Source organism: Falco peregrinus, chromosome W (assembly GCF_023634155.1).
Source record: "Falco peregrinus isolate bFalPer1 chromosome W, bFalPer1.pri, whole genome shotgun sequence".
NCBI lineage: Eukaryota > Metazoa > Chordata > Aves > Falconiformes > Falconidae > Falco > Falco peregrinus.
The window spans coordinates 9226104-9243502 of record NC_073743.1 but is presented as its reverse complement, the minus strand read 5'-3'; the positions used below and the strand labels follow the sequence as shown (position 1 = coordinate 9243502).

Here is a 17399-nt window from a genome sequence, read left to right as displayed (position 1 = left end):
TTCACAACCTCCCTGAGCAACCTGTTCCAGGGCTCAGTCACCCTCACAGTAAAAAAGTTTCTTCGTATGTTCAGAGAAAACCTGTTGTTTCGGTTTGTGTCCATTGCCTCTTGTCCTGTCACTGAACATCACTGAAAAGAACCTGGTTCTGTCTTCTTTCTACCCTCCCTTCAGGTATTTATATACATTGATGAGATTCCCCCTGAGCCTTCTCTTCTCTAGGCTGAACAGTCCGAGCTCTCTCAGCCTTTCTTCATAGGAGAAATGCTCCAGTCCTTTCATAATAGAGACAATAGCATAGATAATGTCTCTTTAGATGCTGGTGTTGTCCCAAAATCAGGGTTCTTCACCCAGTGTACAAAAAGCTAATTCACACAGAGTTATTTGTTTATTTCATGTCTGCACAGAGGTGGGTGCTAGGTGGTAAATCCACAAAGCTAGCACACCTATTCTTGGTTTTAGGAGGTTTATATACAGTTCAACAAACAGGGAAGTTAGTCATTGTACAATATGATTTGCTATAACTCTTTACATAATATTATATATGCATGCATAATTTTATATGTGCATACATAATATTATATGCATGCTCCAGAGGTTGGAGGGGGCTACCTTTTTAAAATTTCTGCTTCAAGGGGAGTTACTTTTACTATTATAATTATATTATAATGAGGATAGGTTACTTTCAGTTAGTTTATCTCAGCAATTAGTGGGTCTGCAAATGTTTTTCTTACCCTAGTTTCACAACATAGACTCTTCAGGGTCACTGTGTCTGTGTTCTGTCTGTATTCTGTTAGCTTTATCAGTTCCTTGGATTATTTCACATTCCTCCTTTGGCCATTTGTCATCATTGGGAACCCCAAACAGCGTAGCATCGAACGGACCTCCGATCTACACATATACCATACAGACACTGTCCATAGCAGAGATCCTCCAATTTTGGTCATTCAAGCTATTAAAGGATTTTCTTATGAGGAAACAACTCCATGATTTTTACTGTTAAAACAGAAACTACATTCTCATGAGAACTTCTTGCTGCACTGTTAGATAAAGGCAAGACCACAGAGATTGTGTTATTACTAGTAAGTACCAAGTAGGACCTGCATGTTGGTTCCTCTGTTACAATGAGCTGGCTGAGTTTATCCTGTATCCAAGGGATTTGTGCAGCACAATACAGGCCTGAAGGCCATGCTGTACATACAGCACAGCATGGGGCTGGGACTATTCAATTTAACTGTTACGTGGAGCACTAACTCCTAGATGTACAGTGGTCTTCCAGTCAGGTTCACTACACTTTCATTGCCTCAAGGGCACATTTCTGGCTCATGTTCAACTTGGTGTCCACCAGGACCCCCAGGTCCTTTTCTCAAAGCTCCTTTCCAGCTGGGCAGCTCCCAGCATATACTGGTGCATGGGGTTGTTCTTCCCCAGGTGCAGGACTTTGCACTTCCCTTTGTTGTCCTATCAGCCCATTTCTCCAGTCTTCAAGGTTTGTCTGGAAGGCAGCACAACCTTCTGGAGTATCAGCCACTCCTCCCAGTTCATTATCCAGATCATTAATCAAAATGTTAAAGATGTTGAAATCTGAGCATACTACAGAAGATAAATAATAAATGGAAAAAAAATAGATTTGGCACCATCTTCAGATAGCCTAAATTCACATGAGTTGTAGTAGCTAATATCCTTGTGAACTGCTGCATGACTTCAAAGTTGAGCCTAACTAATAGGAATGCTATGCTTGAGGACATTGGTGGAATTTGAAGTAATTTTCTTTGATTCTTCATTACTTGTTTGTTAGATTCAAAACCAGATATACAACAGAGGAACCAACATTGCAACAGAGAAATATGTTTTAATGTAAACTTATTTTGTGTCTGTCATTCTCTGAGGCTGAGTAGCTTGTTGAGGCACTCCTATGAAAAATGTACCCGCAGCTCTAATATCTCCAAAGTTGGTGCTTCTACTGAGATAATAAGAAAATTTATGCAGATGTGGTGGTTTGACCCTAGCTGAATGCCAGGTGCCTACCAAAGCTGCTCTATCAGCTCTATCACTCTGCTCCTCAACCAGACATGAGAGAGAAAATATAACAAAAGGCTTGTGGGTCGAGATAAGGGCAGGGAGATCATTCAGCAATTATCATCACAGGCAAAACAGACTCGACCTGGGGAAATTAATTTATTACCATTCAAATCAGATAAAAAACACCTTCCCCCCACCCCCTCCCTTCTTCCTGGGCTTAATTTAATTCTCAATTTCTCTACTTCCTCCCCCCAAGCAGTGCAGGGCAACGGGGAATAGGGGTTACAGTCAGTTCATCACACATTGTCTCTGCTGCTCCTTCCACCTCACACTCTTCCCTTGCTCCAGCATGGGGTCCCTCCCACAGGAGACAGTTCTCCATGAACTTCTCCAATGTGAGCCCTTCACACACTGCTCCAGCATGGGTCCCCTGTGGGTCCACAAGTCTTTCCAGCAAACCTTCTTCAGTGCAGGCTTCCCATGAGTCACAGCCTCCTTTGGGCATCCACCTACTCTGCCATGGGGTCCTCTATGGGTTGCAGGTAGATATCTGCTCCACTGTGGACCTCCATGGGCTTCAGGGGGACAGCCTGCCTCACCATGGTCTTCACCATGAGCTGCAGAGGACTCTGCCCTGGCTCCTGGAGCACCTTTTCCTCCTCCTTCTTCACTGACCTTAGATTCTGCAGAGTTGTTGCTCTCACATAGTCTCACTTCTGTCTTCTGCTGGCATAGATTATTTGTTTTCCCCTTCTTAATATGCTATCACAGAGGCTCTACCCCTGTTGCTGATTAGCTTGGCCTTGGACAGCGATGGGTCCATCTTGGAGCTGGCTGGAATTGGCTCCATTGGACATGGGGGAAGCTTCTGGCATCTTCTCACAGAAGCCACCTCTGTAGCTCCCCACTACCAAAACCTTGCATGTAAACCTACTACAGCAGAGCAAAAGCTCATATGATCTAAAACAATGTACTTTACAAACGGGACAGTTAAGAAATAATTTTATGGAAACAATTTAAGGAAAGAGGATGAAAGACGCAAAACATTAAGAGAAGAGAGAATACCAAAAAGTCTTGTTAGCTGCTGACAGAAAATATTGGTACAAGGAAGCAAAATCAAGATTTGGAAAGCAGAAAAGAATTAGGATAAAATTACCTATTTTAAGGTAGAAAAATTGGGGAAAAGTTAGGAGGAAGGAAGAAAGGAAACATAAGAATGTGTTGTCCTGGTTTAACCCCATCCAGCAACCAAGCACCACGCAGCCTTGCTCGCTCCCCCCCACCCAGAGGGGTGGGGAGGAGAATCAGAAAGAAATGTAAAACTCGAGGGTTGAGATAAGAACAATTTTAATAATTTAAACAGAATAAAAAAGAAAGAACAAAAACAATAAAAATAATAATACCAATAACAGTTAAAATGGAAAGGTTGGGAAAAGGATAAAATCCAAAGGAAAAGGGAGAAAGGAAAACAAGTGATGCACAGTACAACTGCTCACCACCCACTGACCGATGCCCAGCCAGTCCCCAGTCCCTGAGCAATGATCGGCAGGCCCTGGCCAACCCTCATATTTCCTCCCACATCCAATAAAGGATGGAGATTCTCCTTAGCCCTCCTTTTGTTGTTAATGTATTTATAGAAACATTTTTTACTGTTTTTTTACAGCAGTAGCTACATCAAGTACTAGTTTGTCTTTGGCCCTTTTAATTTTCTCCCTGCAGTTCCAGCAAAAGCTCTCTGTTCAGCCAGGCTTATCTTCTTCGCCACTGGCTTGTCTTTCAGAAAATAGGGAAAACCTGCCCCTGCACCTTTAAAATTTCCTTCTTGAAGAATTTCCAGCCTTCCTGGACTCCTTTGCCCTTTAGGACTGCCTCCCAAAGAACTCTGTGAACCATGCCTCTAAACAGGCCAAAGTCTGCCCTCCAGAAGTCCAAGGTGGCAGTTCTGCTAATCCACTTCTCCAAGAACTGAAAACTATTCTTTTGTGATTGCTATGCCCAAGACAACCTCCAACCATCACATCACCCACAAGTCCTTCTCTGTTCACAAAAACATCCAGTGGAGCTCCTTCCCTAGTCGGTTCACTCACTAGCTGTGTCAGGAAGTTATCTTCCACACACTCCAGGAACCTCCTAGACTGTTTCCTCTCTGTTGTGTTGTATTTCCAGCAGATATCTTGTAAGTTGAAGTCCCCCATGACAACAAGGGCTAGCAATCATGAGTCTTCACCCAGCTGCTTATAGACTATTTAATCTGCCTCTTCATCCTGGTTGGATGGTCTATAACACACTCCCACCGTGATATATGCCTTGTTGGCCTTTCCCCTGATTCTTACCCATAAACATTCGACTTTTTCGTCACCATCATCAAGGTCTAGACAGTCAAAACACTCCCTAACATACAGGGCTACCCCATCGTCTCTCCTTCTTTGCCTGTCCCTTCCAATGAGTTTATAGACATCCACTGCAACACTCCAGTTGTGTGAGTCATCCCACCATGTTTCCTGATTGCATTTACACCATAGTTTTCCATCTACACAATGGCTTCCAGCTCCTCCTGTTTGTTGCCCATGCTGTGTGCATTGGTGCAGATGCACTTCAGTTGGGCTATTGATCCTGCCATCTTTTTGGGGGGAGAAGCCCTAATTCCTGTGACTCTTCCCAGGCACTTCCATGTTTTTTAATGTATCAACAACCCTTGCATCTTTGCTACTGCATGGATCTCCATCCCCTACCCCCATTGAGATTGCTAAGGTGAAAGTGCTTAGAGCTGTAATTCTGCTAAAAAGATACGGTTCCATTTTTCCCTCTCATTCCTTCTTCTGGATTTCCAGTCTGCCCCTAATCAATAGCATTTTTCCCATTCATGTGTAGAACACTGAAGGAATATAGGACAAGTAAGTATGTATGCTGAGGCCTTATATCTATCTTATCTCTTTGTTAAGCCAAATGGCTAAAACCCATCTTTGACTAAAGAATATCTTCCAGAGTCATCTAATTTTACTTTGATAGCTTCATAAGTTTCAGAATTCCATTTCCCATGGAAATGGAAAGGTCATGGAGAACAGGAGAGGTGCCTGAGGACTGGAGAAAAGTCACTCCAATCTTCAAAAAGGGAAAAAAGGAGGACCTAGGAAACTACACCCTGGAAAGGTGATGGAAGAGCTTATCCTGGAGGTCATCTCGAAGCATGTGGAGGAAGTTTATTGGGATTAGTTAATATGGATTCACCAAGGGGAAATCATGCCTGGCCAACCAGATAGCCTTCAATGATGGAATAACTGTCTGGGTAGATGAAGAGAGAGCAGTGGAAGTGTTCTACCTGGACTTGAACAAGGCTTTAGATGCTGTCTCCCACAACATCCTCATAGGTAAGCTCAGGAAGTGTGGGTTAGATGAGTGGACAGTAAGGTGGACTGAGATCTGGCTGAATGGCAGAACTCAGAGGGTTGTGATCAATGGCACAGTCTAGCTGGAGGCCCATAGCTAGCGGTGTTCTCCAGGGGTCAGTGCTGGGTCCAGTCCTGTTCAACTACTTCATCAGTGACCTAGATGAAGGGACAAAGTGTACCTTCAGCAAGTTTGCTGATGATATAAAACTGGGAGGAGTAACTGATTCACCAGAAGGCTGTGCTGCCGTTCAGCAAGAGCTGGACGGGCTAGACAGTTGGGCAGGGAGGAACCTAATGAAGTTCAACAAAGGCAAGTGTAGGGTCCTGCACCTAGGGAGTAACAAACTCATGCACCAGTACAGGCTAGGGGTTGACCTTCTGGGGGGCAGGTCTTTGGAGAAGTGCAGGAGTGAAATAATGGACTCAACGACATATCAATATGATCCTAGTTGAAGACATTTTACTTAAATTTCTGCAAGCTTATATACAATTTTCATATTTGTACACACGTCACACCTTAATTCTATTGGTTACATACACTGTTCAAATGCTGCTGTACAGATACTAACTGGTTAAAAGCATACAAGCAGTTAGTCCCATCTTTAAAATTATTGACATTCCTGTGGTTATCAGCTCCCAACTCAGCTCCTGTTTTTCTGCCTGCTTAATTGCCAAAGATCCTGTTTTCTTTGTTCTTGGTGTCTTTCTCACAACCTCACGGCCTTGCTGAGCAGACAAAGCTTTTATTCATATCAAGCTGCTAAAGCAAGAGTGAGTTTTGATAGGCCACATGTCCCTTTTCTTCCAAATGCATTGCCACAGAGAAGGACCTGGGAGTTATGGTGGACAGCAAGTTGACCATGAGCCAGCAGTGTGCCCTTGTGGCCCAGAAGGCCAATGGGATCCTGGGGTGCATTAGGAGGAGTGTGGCCAGCAGGTCAAGAGAGGTTATCGTCCCCTTCTACTCTGCCCTGGTGGGGCTGCACCTGGAGTACTGTGTCCAGTTCTGGACTTCCCAGTTCAAGAGAGACAGGAAATTGGAGAAGGTCCAGGGGAGGGCTATGAATATGATTAGGGGACTGGAACATCTCCCTTATGAGGAAAGGCTGAGAGAACTGGGCTTTGTTCAATCTGGAGAAGAGAAGACTGAGAGGGGATCTTATCAATGTCTACAGATATCTTAAGGGCAAGTACCAAGAGGATGGGGCCAGGCTCTTTTCAGTGGTGCCCAGTGACAGGACAAGAGGCAATGGGCACAAACTGAAACGCAGGAAGCTCCTTCTGAAATGAGGAATAACTTCTTTACCTTGAGGGTGACACAGCACTGGAACAGGCTGCCCAGAGAGGTTGTGGAGTCTCCTTCTCTGGAGACATTCAAAACCTACCTGGACGCGATCCTGTGCAACCTGCTCTAGGTGAACCTACTTTAGCAGGGGGGTGGACTAGGTGATCTCCAGAGGTCCCTTCCAACCCTGACCATTCTGTGATTTATGTTTGTCTGTTAGATAAAAAATAATTTTGTATTCATTATTCATGAAGGTACCATCATGAATGTACATAATATTTTTTGCTGAACTAAGCAGACTATACCCTTTATCTCTTCTGAGTTTCTCCAGTCTTGTTAATTTCTTTGCTTTTTTTCCATCCCATTTTTTTAGCGTCCTTTTAAATATGCTATTCCAATACTTGTTTCGACAAGTCTGTAAAAGAGATAAAAATACCTCCCAGTTTCTGATTGCTATAATTTCCTTAAATAGTATATTTTCGGTATTTTTTCCAACCCACATTTTTTACTTTCTAGTGTTTTCTTTTTGTTGTATCTAAATAAAAAGGAAAGAGAAATACTCTATTAGATCTGTTGCTTTATTTATTAAGGTTTTTCTACACAGTTTAAAGTAAACAGCATTTCAGTAATTACTTCATGGCCCTGTACAACCAACATTTCTCTGTTGTGACACTTTGCTTGTTCTTTTATTGCTCGTCATAAAATTTCTGTTAATAATCTTGCAGTGGGTTGGTATTGGTTCCATGCTGATGTCAAATATTTAATAGTGGTTAGAAATTGACTGAATTTTACTACTGCATACCACTATGTTTAGTTTTTTTGCTCTGAAACTTCATATGAAAATTACTAATTTGCTAAGTATTCATTTATATCAGTTCTTCATACTTTGTAAAAGATTTGCATTTTAAAAGAGAGACATTATTATAAATATATTTGTGTCTTTTCTAAAATATTTGGATTTGTTATGAGTATTGTGAATTTGTGATAGGTTAAAAATAAAATAATAATTGTGGCTTCACTTAAGCACTATGTATATTTTCATTATTTTAAAAATTTGTTTTAAAGGAACGTTTAATCAACCTTCATTCAATTTCATGTAATTCATCATATATATAGACTATTACAGAATTGTATCAGTTCATAACATTTGCATCTGAATGAGCCTTCTAAGCTCTTAGCAGTTCAGAACAACTGAAATCAAGGTGGGGACGACCTCTGCAAGTGCAAAAAGAACCAAAACCACCTACTTTTTCTTTGTTTTTTTTTCCTGAATGTTTTTACTTGACAGTAAATAAGTATAGTGTTATTGAAGTACTTGTCTGTGGTGGGTTGACCTTGGCTGGATGCCAGGTGCCCACCAAGCTACTCTATCACTCCTTTCCTCAGCAGAACAGGGCAGGGGGAAAATAAGATGAAAAAACTTGTGGGTCAAGATAAAGGCAGTTTAATGACACAATAGCAGAAGTCACATGCGCAGAAGCAAAGGGAAACAAAAGGTGTTATTCTCTGCTTCCCATCAGCAGTCAATGTTCGGCCACTTCCTGGGAGGCAGGGCTTCAGTACATGTAGCGGCTGCTCCAGAAGACAAACATTGTAAATAACGAATGCCCCCTGCCTTCCTCCTCCTTTCTCTTAGCTTTTATATCTGAGCAGACATCATATGGCATGGAATATCCCTTTGGTCATTTTGGGTCAGCTTTCCTGGCTCTGTCCCCTCCCAAGATCTTGCCCACCCCCAGCCTACTGGCGGGGCAGGAAGTTTGGAGAGACAGCCTTGATGCTGTGGGAGCACTGCTCAGCAGTAGCCAAAACACCAGTGTGTTATCACCACCTTTCTAGCTACCAATACAAGCACAGCACTATGAGGGCTGCTATGGGGCTCAGCCAGACCCAATACATTGTCTTGTACTTAAGTACAAAGTGCTTTGCCATATTACTGCTGTCCCATGAACAAGCAGAAGTGAGGCCTCTGAGTGATGCATTACATATTTTCCAAATGGGATTTTCTTGTAAGCTATGAAGCTAGAGAATGAGTAAACACTAGCTAGAATTAATTCCCTCTATCAGAAGTATTTGTGTGACTAAAAGCAATGCTTGAGGAGTTCAAATAATTTTTTAAAGCAGATGTATTTTTTTATAATCACTTTCTGATTAATATGTTGCATGTGAACCCATAACTTTTTGCTGTCTGCTTATTCTGAAAGGAGAATGATGTTAAAAATGAGCACATGTTTTTTTTGCCTTAGACAATTGTTCTTGTTTGAATAAATAGAATCAATGAAGGAGCAGGTTTTCAGTTAAGATGATTCAATATGGAATGCTAAAATGGAGAATATTCTTCTTACACAGGACCGAGGAGATGAATTTACTTATACTGGGAGTGGAGGTAGAGATCTTTCTGGAAATAAAAGAATTGGAGAACATACATTTGATCAAACATTAACACACATGAACAGGTAAGGTTTTAAGACTAAATTAAAAAAAAAAATCCAGAGTTGAGTTTTGTTCCTTTAATTTAAAAATTATATTTTGCAAAATTTGTTCCCTCTTATGCATCTTTTGCTACTGTAAACAGTGGTGCCTCCTGCTGTTTAGAGGCATTTTGTCAAACATAGTGTTATGTTGATTTAAAGAATTATTTGTAACTGATGAAAATATATTGCTGTATTACAGGTTCAGCTGGTGGCTATATATCTATTTGAAATTGTCCAACACTTCTTATGAGAAGATTTGGTTTTCAGTTGATAAGTTTGCCAAACTTAAACCTCTTAAACTGAAATTTTCTGTGCTGGGTGTTTGCCTCAGATTGTTCTTATAAAGATTCATCTTAAACTGTTTAAGAATTTATGAAAGTTAGGTGTGAAGAACCATTCATTTGCCCATAGTAAAAGAAATCTCACATATTTTTGATAGCCTTTAGTGCCTTCATATTTTGTATGAAGAACAAGGAATTACTATTACTTTGCCTTGTGTGTTTTGATGTCCCTGATAATAGTTGGCCTATTTTTTTGTCAAATTGTAGGCAAAAACAATTGAATGAAGAAAAAAAAAGGTTTGAAAAAATAAATTAGACATTTGCTTAAAGTATATTTATGTTCTATAAATAGCCTGCCTAAACTCTAGGAATTCTTAATACCTTTACATTTCTATATGTATACCATCTGCATGAAGCAACTAACTGTGCACTGGCTATGGGGTACTAAGTTCAACTAGGACTTTCTCTATCAGATCTGACATTGGATGCACTGTGCTTCTGTCAAGCACCAAAATTGAGTGGGGAGGCATTCTTTCAGGCTCTGTGTTGGTACTTGGAGGAGAAAGAAGAAAAGCCTGACTGGGATACTGACAGAGGAGGAGATGTAACAGAAACAAGAGCATGGAAAGGAGTGAGACAAAAAATAGATTTGGGCAGCAGGTTTATAATGGCTTTTAATCATAAAGCAAACTTTTTATTGGAACCTGGAATAAAACCTAGGCTCCTTAGTCTTGTTGTTCCTCTGCTCTCAGCAAATGGTTGTGAAAGCCATTGGCAAAGTGTGTTGTGTCTGGTTGCTTTGTAGTAGTTGAGGTGCATGGAGTATAAAGTGGTGCTACCAGTTATCCATTTTGATTGGCTGGTGGTAGTCTGTGCTTTGGATCTAATGTTCTTAACCCTTGTGATGATTGAAGGCAGACAGTATGGTTGCATGTAATAGAATCAAAATTTTTTTGTTTGTCCAGAATGTTTTCTTATTTTGCCTGTGCAAAAGAAATATTTTTAAAACCTGAATTACTTCACCTTTCCTTACTTTTCTGTATATCACAGGCTGTAAATTTTGCCATATTTTTCCGAGGGCCATTGTTTCTTTTGTGGTCCATGGTTGGGTTTGAACCTGATTCCAGAGACTTTTGTTCATCCACACTCAAATCAATGTATGGCTATAAAAATATTTTATGTTCAAACTGTTTAGTCAGGGAGGGATTCATACTATCTTACTCCAAGTGTCTAGAATAGGATGCCTATATAAATAGTGGATAAAAGTGAATGCTTCAGGAGAGAGAGCAAGCTGGAGCCTACTTCTGCTCATCAATTGCATGGAGATCCAAATAGCTAAATTTAAACTATATAAATACTGTTGTTTATGTTCCTCTTCATTATAGTTTTCCTCTAAGAAATGCCAGCTCTCTCCATGAGATTTATTCCCCTGTGTTACTTTTGGAAGGATAAAGATTCATCCGTAAAGATTTTAACTTCCTGACAAAAACAATACTTCCCCCCCCCTCATGCATATAACTTCTTATTCTTATCCATTCTTAAAGCTAACGTGTGATGTGGGAGATGCTGCAACTAAACAAGGAAGAATATTTTTGTGGTGTTTACTGATATTTATTCTTTTCTGATTCTTTGATGATCCATCTATACTCTTCTAGATCAAAGTACATAGAAAAGAACATTATGGTTTACTTGTCTCTGAATTAGTTCATGGCATGTAACTCTTAAACTTAGGTAGCTAATGGACTAAGAAGAGTAATATTTGCTACAGATATATTTTTGGATAGTTGCTATGGACTTTTTTCCATGTTACTTTTTCATAATGTTTCTCAATTCATGCACACTTTAAAATCCTAAAAATATTCACTAATGTGGAATAGTCAGATAATTTTCCATTGTTACAACTTTTAAAAATCCTTCCATGTTACTTGAGAAATAATTGTTTTTAAAAATTAAAAAATATTAAACCTGAAGGGATTGGTTTCTTTTATTTATATTAGCTGAATTTTCATTGTCAACATTTGGAACTAAATATATTGTATTCCGATACCTATTCTCACACATGGTAGAGTTGATCTCAGTTCTTCTATTGGTATTGCAGTCTACTGAATAATTCACTGCAAATTCTTCTGCTTAGTAAACATAATCGTATAAGGCAAAAAAATTTGATTTTGTCACACTGATTCTCAATATAATGTTATATGAAGCAATATATTTTATGAAGATATCTAATGTGATTTTCAGGGCATTGGCCCTTAACTGTGATGCTGCATTGGATGATAAAAATGGAGCAGAGTCTAAGAATTGGAGAGCTGGTAAGCCAGTTCGAGTAGTACGCAGTTCAAAAGGACGACGGATCAGTAAATATGCCCCAGAGGAAGGCAACAGATATGATGGTATTTACAAGGTATTATGATTTTTACTGTATATAGAGCATTACATTTTTCTTAAGATGTGTTTTTTAAGTCTTTTGTGTTACATAGCAAACTCTTGATTATTGCTTTTGAAGGAATAATTCTTTTGTTACCATGAGGACAGTTTAGCCTACCTTGTTCTGTAGTGAAATGAAATGGAAGTATTGCATTTCAATCATGGCATTGTCTGATTGCATGGCAGTTCACATGGATTTATGTGTGGGAAGGGCCGCATACTCTGCCAGTTATCAGGCTGCTTCCTGCTCTGCTCACCCACAGGCTTAAGCTGCAGCTTGGATGGTTACCCCAGCTAGCTGATGGCTGTGCAAGCCTACCCAGCAGCTTGAGGTCTCCAGGGAATTAGAAGGGCTTATTAGGCAGTGCTTTGAGATTGTTTGAATCATAGTGGTAGAGAACAGGCAAGGGCTGCAGCAAACAGGAATCAGCTACCTACCCAGGCTAGCCTGAAATGAGTGAAGACAGCCACGCAGACAAAGCTTCCTACCAGGGTAGTTACTGTCCAGGTTGAGGGCTGCAAAGACTGCACCCCACACTCCTGGGTGGAGGAGGGTGCAAGCTCCACCTGTGCAAGGTTTACTCTGGTGGAGTCACTCAGGCAACAAGTGTAGGAGCTGCAGGAGGAAGTCTAGCAGGCTGTGCTGTATAAGGGAGGGGGAACAATAAATTGAGTATATTCAAGACTTTGCAAAAAATATTAGGGCCCCATGGCCATGACCTCCAAAGACTACCAAAGAATTTCAACAGCAGACAGACAGCACCTTGGAGAAGGAGGCACCATGTTCTCTGGTGACTCATGGCAGCAGGATATCATCTCTGTCCCCATTTCCTCATATGTACCAACCAGCAACAGATACAAACTCTTGGCAGCAGACAAAACCAATGAGCAGGATTCACAGGGAGAAACCACACCAGCAGCACATACTAAAAGCTGCAAAAGGAAGTGGCGAGTGCTAGTAGTGGGTGACTCTGCTGAGAGGCACAGAGGCATTCCCATCAGCCAGCCTGATATAAAGTCAAGGGAAGTTTGCTGCTTGCCAGGAACCAAGATCCAGGATGTGAGGAATGCTCCCCAACCCTCTCCAAAGGCAAGAACCCTAAGTCCAGCCACCTCAAGTGCTCACCAATGCAAGTACCAATGCAGATCCAGCCACCTCAAGTGTGTGTATACCAATGCAAATACCCTGGGCAACAAACAGGAGGAACTGGATCTCTGTGTCCAGTCGGAGAGTTATGACATCATAGGAATCATAGAAACTTGGTGAGAAAACTCACACGACTGGAAGACTGCAATGGATGGGTATAAGCTCTTTTGAAAAGAAAGGAAGGGAAGAAGAGGAGATAGAATTGCATTCTATGTAAAAGAGAAATTTGAGTGTATGGAGGTGAGCTATGGAGACCACGGAAGTTCTATCAAATGCCTTGGGGTCAGGATTGGAGGGATCGTCACCAAGGGTATTATGGTCACCGTCAATCTTATGGTAGGTATCTGTTACCAACCTCCGAATCAGGGTGATGAGGCTGACAAAACCTTACTTTGGCCACTCAAGGAATTCTTGGGCCAAAAGAACCTGGTCCTCATGGGTGACTTCAATTACCCAGACATTTGTTGGAAAAACAACACAGTGATGCACAAGTTGTCCATCAGGTTCCTGGAATGCATTGAGGACTGCTTCCTGCTACAGGTGCTGAATATGCTGACTAGGAACAGCACATTGCTAGATTTACTGCTCACTAACCAAGAAAATTTACTTGACAACACAACTACCAATGGTAGCCTTGGATACAGTGACCACAACACTGTGGAGTTTAAGATTCTGCCGAGCACACTGAAGACCAGTAGTAGAACAAAGACCCTGGATTTTACAAGAGCCAACTTCAAGATGCTCAAAGCCCAGCTGCGAGAGTTTCCATAGGAAGTGTCCATGGAGGACAAAGGAGCTTTTAAGTGCTGGGAATTATTCAAAAACAGCCTCCTGGAAGCACAAGAACAGTCCATCCCCTGCAAAGGGAAAGAAAGAAGACAGAACAAGAGACCACCCTGGCTTAACAATGGGCTTTTGACTGCTTAAAAGCAAAAAAGAGAAGCTTACTGGCTATGGAAAGGTGGCCAAATAGCCACTGAGGACTACAAGAACCTTGCTAGGGCATGCAGAGATGCAGTCAAGAAGGCTAAGGCTCAGCTAGAACTGTAATTGTCCAGAGATGTCAACAAGAAGAAAGTGGTCTTCAGGTATGTGAGCACTAAGCAGAAGCACAGGGAAGATATAGGCCCATTGCTAAACAGTGTGGGGAAAGTAGTCACTAATAATGCTGACAAGGCAGATATTCTCAATATCTTCTTTGCCTCTGTCTTTATCAGCGTAGCTGGGCCCCAAATCACAGGATCAAGTAGCTATAACAATGCACGTGTTGACTCACCAGTAGTGGAGAAAGGGCTGGTCTGCAGGTTCAACCTGTATAAATCTATGGGCCTGGATAAAATCCACCTCAGGGTGTTAGGAGAAGTGACTGACATTGTTGCAAGGCCACTGTCCATAATCTTTGAAAAGTCATGGAGATCGGGTGATGTCCCTGATGACTGGAAGAGGGCAAATATCATACCCATCTACAAGAAGGGCCCAAAAGAGGACCCAGGAAACTACAGGCCTATTAGTCTTGCTTCAGTCCCTGGGAAAGTAATGGAACGTGTCCTCCTAGAAAATGTCACCAGCCAAATGAAGCACATGACTGGAAAAGCCAACATGGATTTACCAAAGGCAAATCATGCCAGACTAACCTGATCACCTTATACAACAAAATAACATCTTCTGTTGACATTGGGAGAGCAGTGGATGTTATTTACCTGGACTTCAGCAAAGCACTCAATACTTCCCCACAGCCTTCTCCTGGACAAACTGGCAAGATACAGACTGGATGGGTAGTCTGCAAGGTGGATTGGAAACTGGCTAACAGGTTGCAATCAGAGGGTGGTGATCAACGGTTTTTTATTCAGGCTGCAGCTGGTCACAAGTGAGGTCCTCCCAGGGATTGATACTGAGTCCCATGCTGTTCAACATTGTGGTGAGTTGACCTTGGCTGGACACCAGGTACCCACCAAGCTGCTCTATCACTCCACCTCCTCAGCAAGACAGGGGGAGAAAAAAAGATAAAAAAACTTGTGAGTCAAGATAAAGGCAGTTTAATAAAGAAAAGAGAAAGCTATGCAAGGAAGCAAAGGAAAACAAAAATATTTATTCTCTACTTCCCATCAATAGGCGATGTCCAGCCACTTACAGGGAAGTAGGGCTTCAGTATGCATAGTGGATGCTTAGGAAGAGAAATACCTTAATAATTAATGCCTCCTGCTCCTCCTCTGTTCTCTTAGCTTTTATTGCTGAGCATGATGTCACATGGTATGGAATATCCCTTTGGTCAGCTTGGGTCAGCTGTTCTGGCTGTGTCCCCTCCCAACCTATTGCCCAACTCCAGTCTACTGGCTTTTGTGGGTGAGGGTGTGGGAAGTGATTGGAGTGACAGTCTAGATGCTGTGGGAACACTGCTCAGCAGTAGCCAAAACATTGGTTTATTATTAAGACCCTTCTAGGTACAAATACAAAGCACAGCACTAAGGAGGGCTACTATGGGGAAAGTTAACACCATCTCAGCCAGACCCAATGCAAACATCTTCATAAATAATCTGGATGATGGGATTGAAAACACCCTCACCAAGTTTGCAGATGACAGTAAACTGGGTAGTGAGGTGAACATATCAGAAGGGAGAGGCATCTTACAGAGAGAACTGGACAGGCTGGAAGAGTGGGCTAGCAAGAACAGTATGAAGTTCAACAAAGACGTGCAAAATCCTGCACCTGGCTCAGAATAACAAAATATCCCAGTACAGGCTAGGATCTGTGTGACTGGGGAGCAGCCTTGCTGAAAGGGACCTGGGGTCCTGGTGGACAATAAACTGAACGTGAGTCAGCGATGTGCTGCTGCAGCAACAAAGGCAAATTGGATCTTGGCCTGCATCTGCAGGGGCATTATTAACAGAGACAGAGACTTGATCATACCAGTCAGTGCTTGTCAGGCCATACTCTCATCACAAGGAGCCACATGGAAAAGACAAGGTGCAACAGGAACAAGTTGCACTTGGAGAGATTTCATCTTAATATAAGAATTTTTTTACAGTGAGAACAATCATTCACTGAACAACCTCCCCAGGAATGTGGTAGAGTCCCCATCACTGGAGGTTTTCAAGATGTAATTGGACAGGGTGCTAGATAATCTCATGTAGGCTTCCTTTCCCACAAAATGTTGGACCAGATGATCTTTCAATGTTCCTTCCAACTTGGACTGTTCTATGATTTTATTATTCTATTCAGAGCAGTGATAGTAGGACACAATCTATAATAGGACATATCAAGTTGAATATGTAATCTATTTTTGTGTGTGCTCACTGAGTCATATTCATCCCTGGAAATCAATTGATTTCTTCACTCCTTCCAGCTCCCTTTCTGGCTTTTCATATTCTTAATGTCTTCTTAGCATCTGGAATAAAGATGTGCATCTTTTAAAACATCATTGTATTTTTCAAAATGCAAACATTTCCCAACTGAAAGAAGTGATACTTTAAAATAGTAACATATCATTCAAATTTCCTCTTTGCCTTGAGCCAATAATTTATGACTACCTGCGTGTGTTTGGCTTATGGTAAAATAATGAATACCTAGTAGAATATCTGTTGAACTTTTGGGTAGAATTTCTTATATTAGATTTGAGGATCTACTGTGATAGCAAAAGAATAAACCTGTTGTTATTTATCCTTAGGTGGTAAAATATTGGCCAGAAATTGGGAAATGTGGGTTCTTAGTTTGGCGCTATCTTCTGAGGAGAGATGATATTGAACCCGCACCTTGGACTTCAGAAGGGATGGAACGGTCAAAGAAACTGGGTCTGAGTGTACAGGTCAGAATTAGTGTTCACAAAGTTGCTCTGATATTTTCTTCAAGTAAATGGAGTCTTAAATTGTAAAATTAGGAATGTGAATTAAATTTAAGCTCCATTTTTCATATACTACAATGAGGCAGGGTCTAACATAAAAAATATTTTAGATCATCTGTAACTTGAAAAACTATGATATTGGCAAAGCAGAAAAAGTTGTGGATGAAGCTTTCTGCCTTAACAGGAAATTACTGTATATATGGAACAGAAAATTATGATTTTGTATACAGTTTTGTGATCCTTATGCTGGATAAGATTTATAAAAGTAACTCTTGTAATAGTAGAGTCTCTTAGAATTTTTAAAAAATATATGTTTTTATGTATTTTTCTATAATTGTAATCTATGATTGAGGAACTTTTATAGATAACATTTCAGGCAGGGACTTTGGCACTATGAAATTTGTGGCAGACAGGAAGAATCAAAGTAGTATTTTTTTTCCTCAGGAAACCAATCATTTCCTTTGGATGGGTTGTTTTGCTACATGACATCATCTTCAATTTTAGCTTTTGTGATTTGTGTAGTTTGAGTTGTAGAT

At 41.0% G+C, this 17399-nt stretch overlaps 1 protein-coding gene across 3 annotated transcripts in view; it reads left to right on the top strand.

Moving 5' to 3' along the window:
- The window catches only part of LOC129783150 (E3 ubiquitin-protein ligase UHRF2-like), a 169526-nt gene that overhangs the window by 139817 nt on the left and 12310 nt on the right, over positions 1 to 17399 (top strand). For all 3 annotated transcript variants that reach the window (XM_055792986.1, XM_055792985.1, XM_055792982.1), the window contains 3 exons: positions 9046 to 9152; positions 11693 to 11855; positions 16690 to 16827. In XM_055792986.1, coding sequence (XP_055648961.1) covers positions 9046 to 9152; positions 11693 to 11855; positions 16690 to 16827 — 408 coding nt within the window. The remainder of the gene's footprint in view (positions 1 to 9045; positions 9153 to 11692; positions 11856 to 16689; positions 16828 to 17399) is intronic.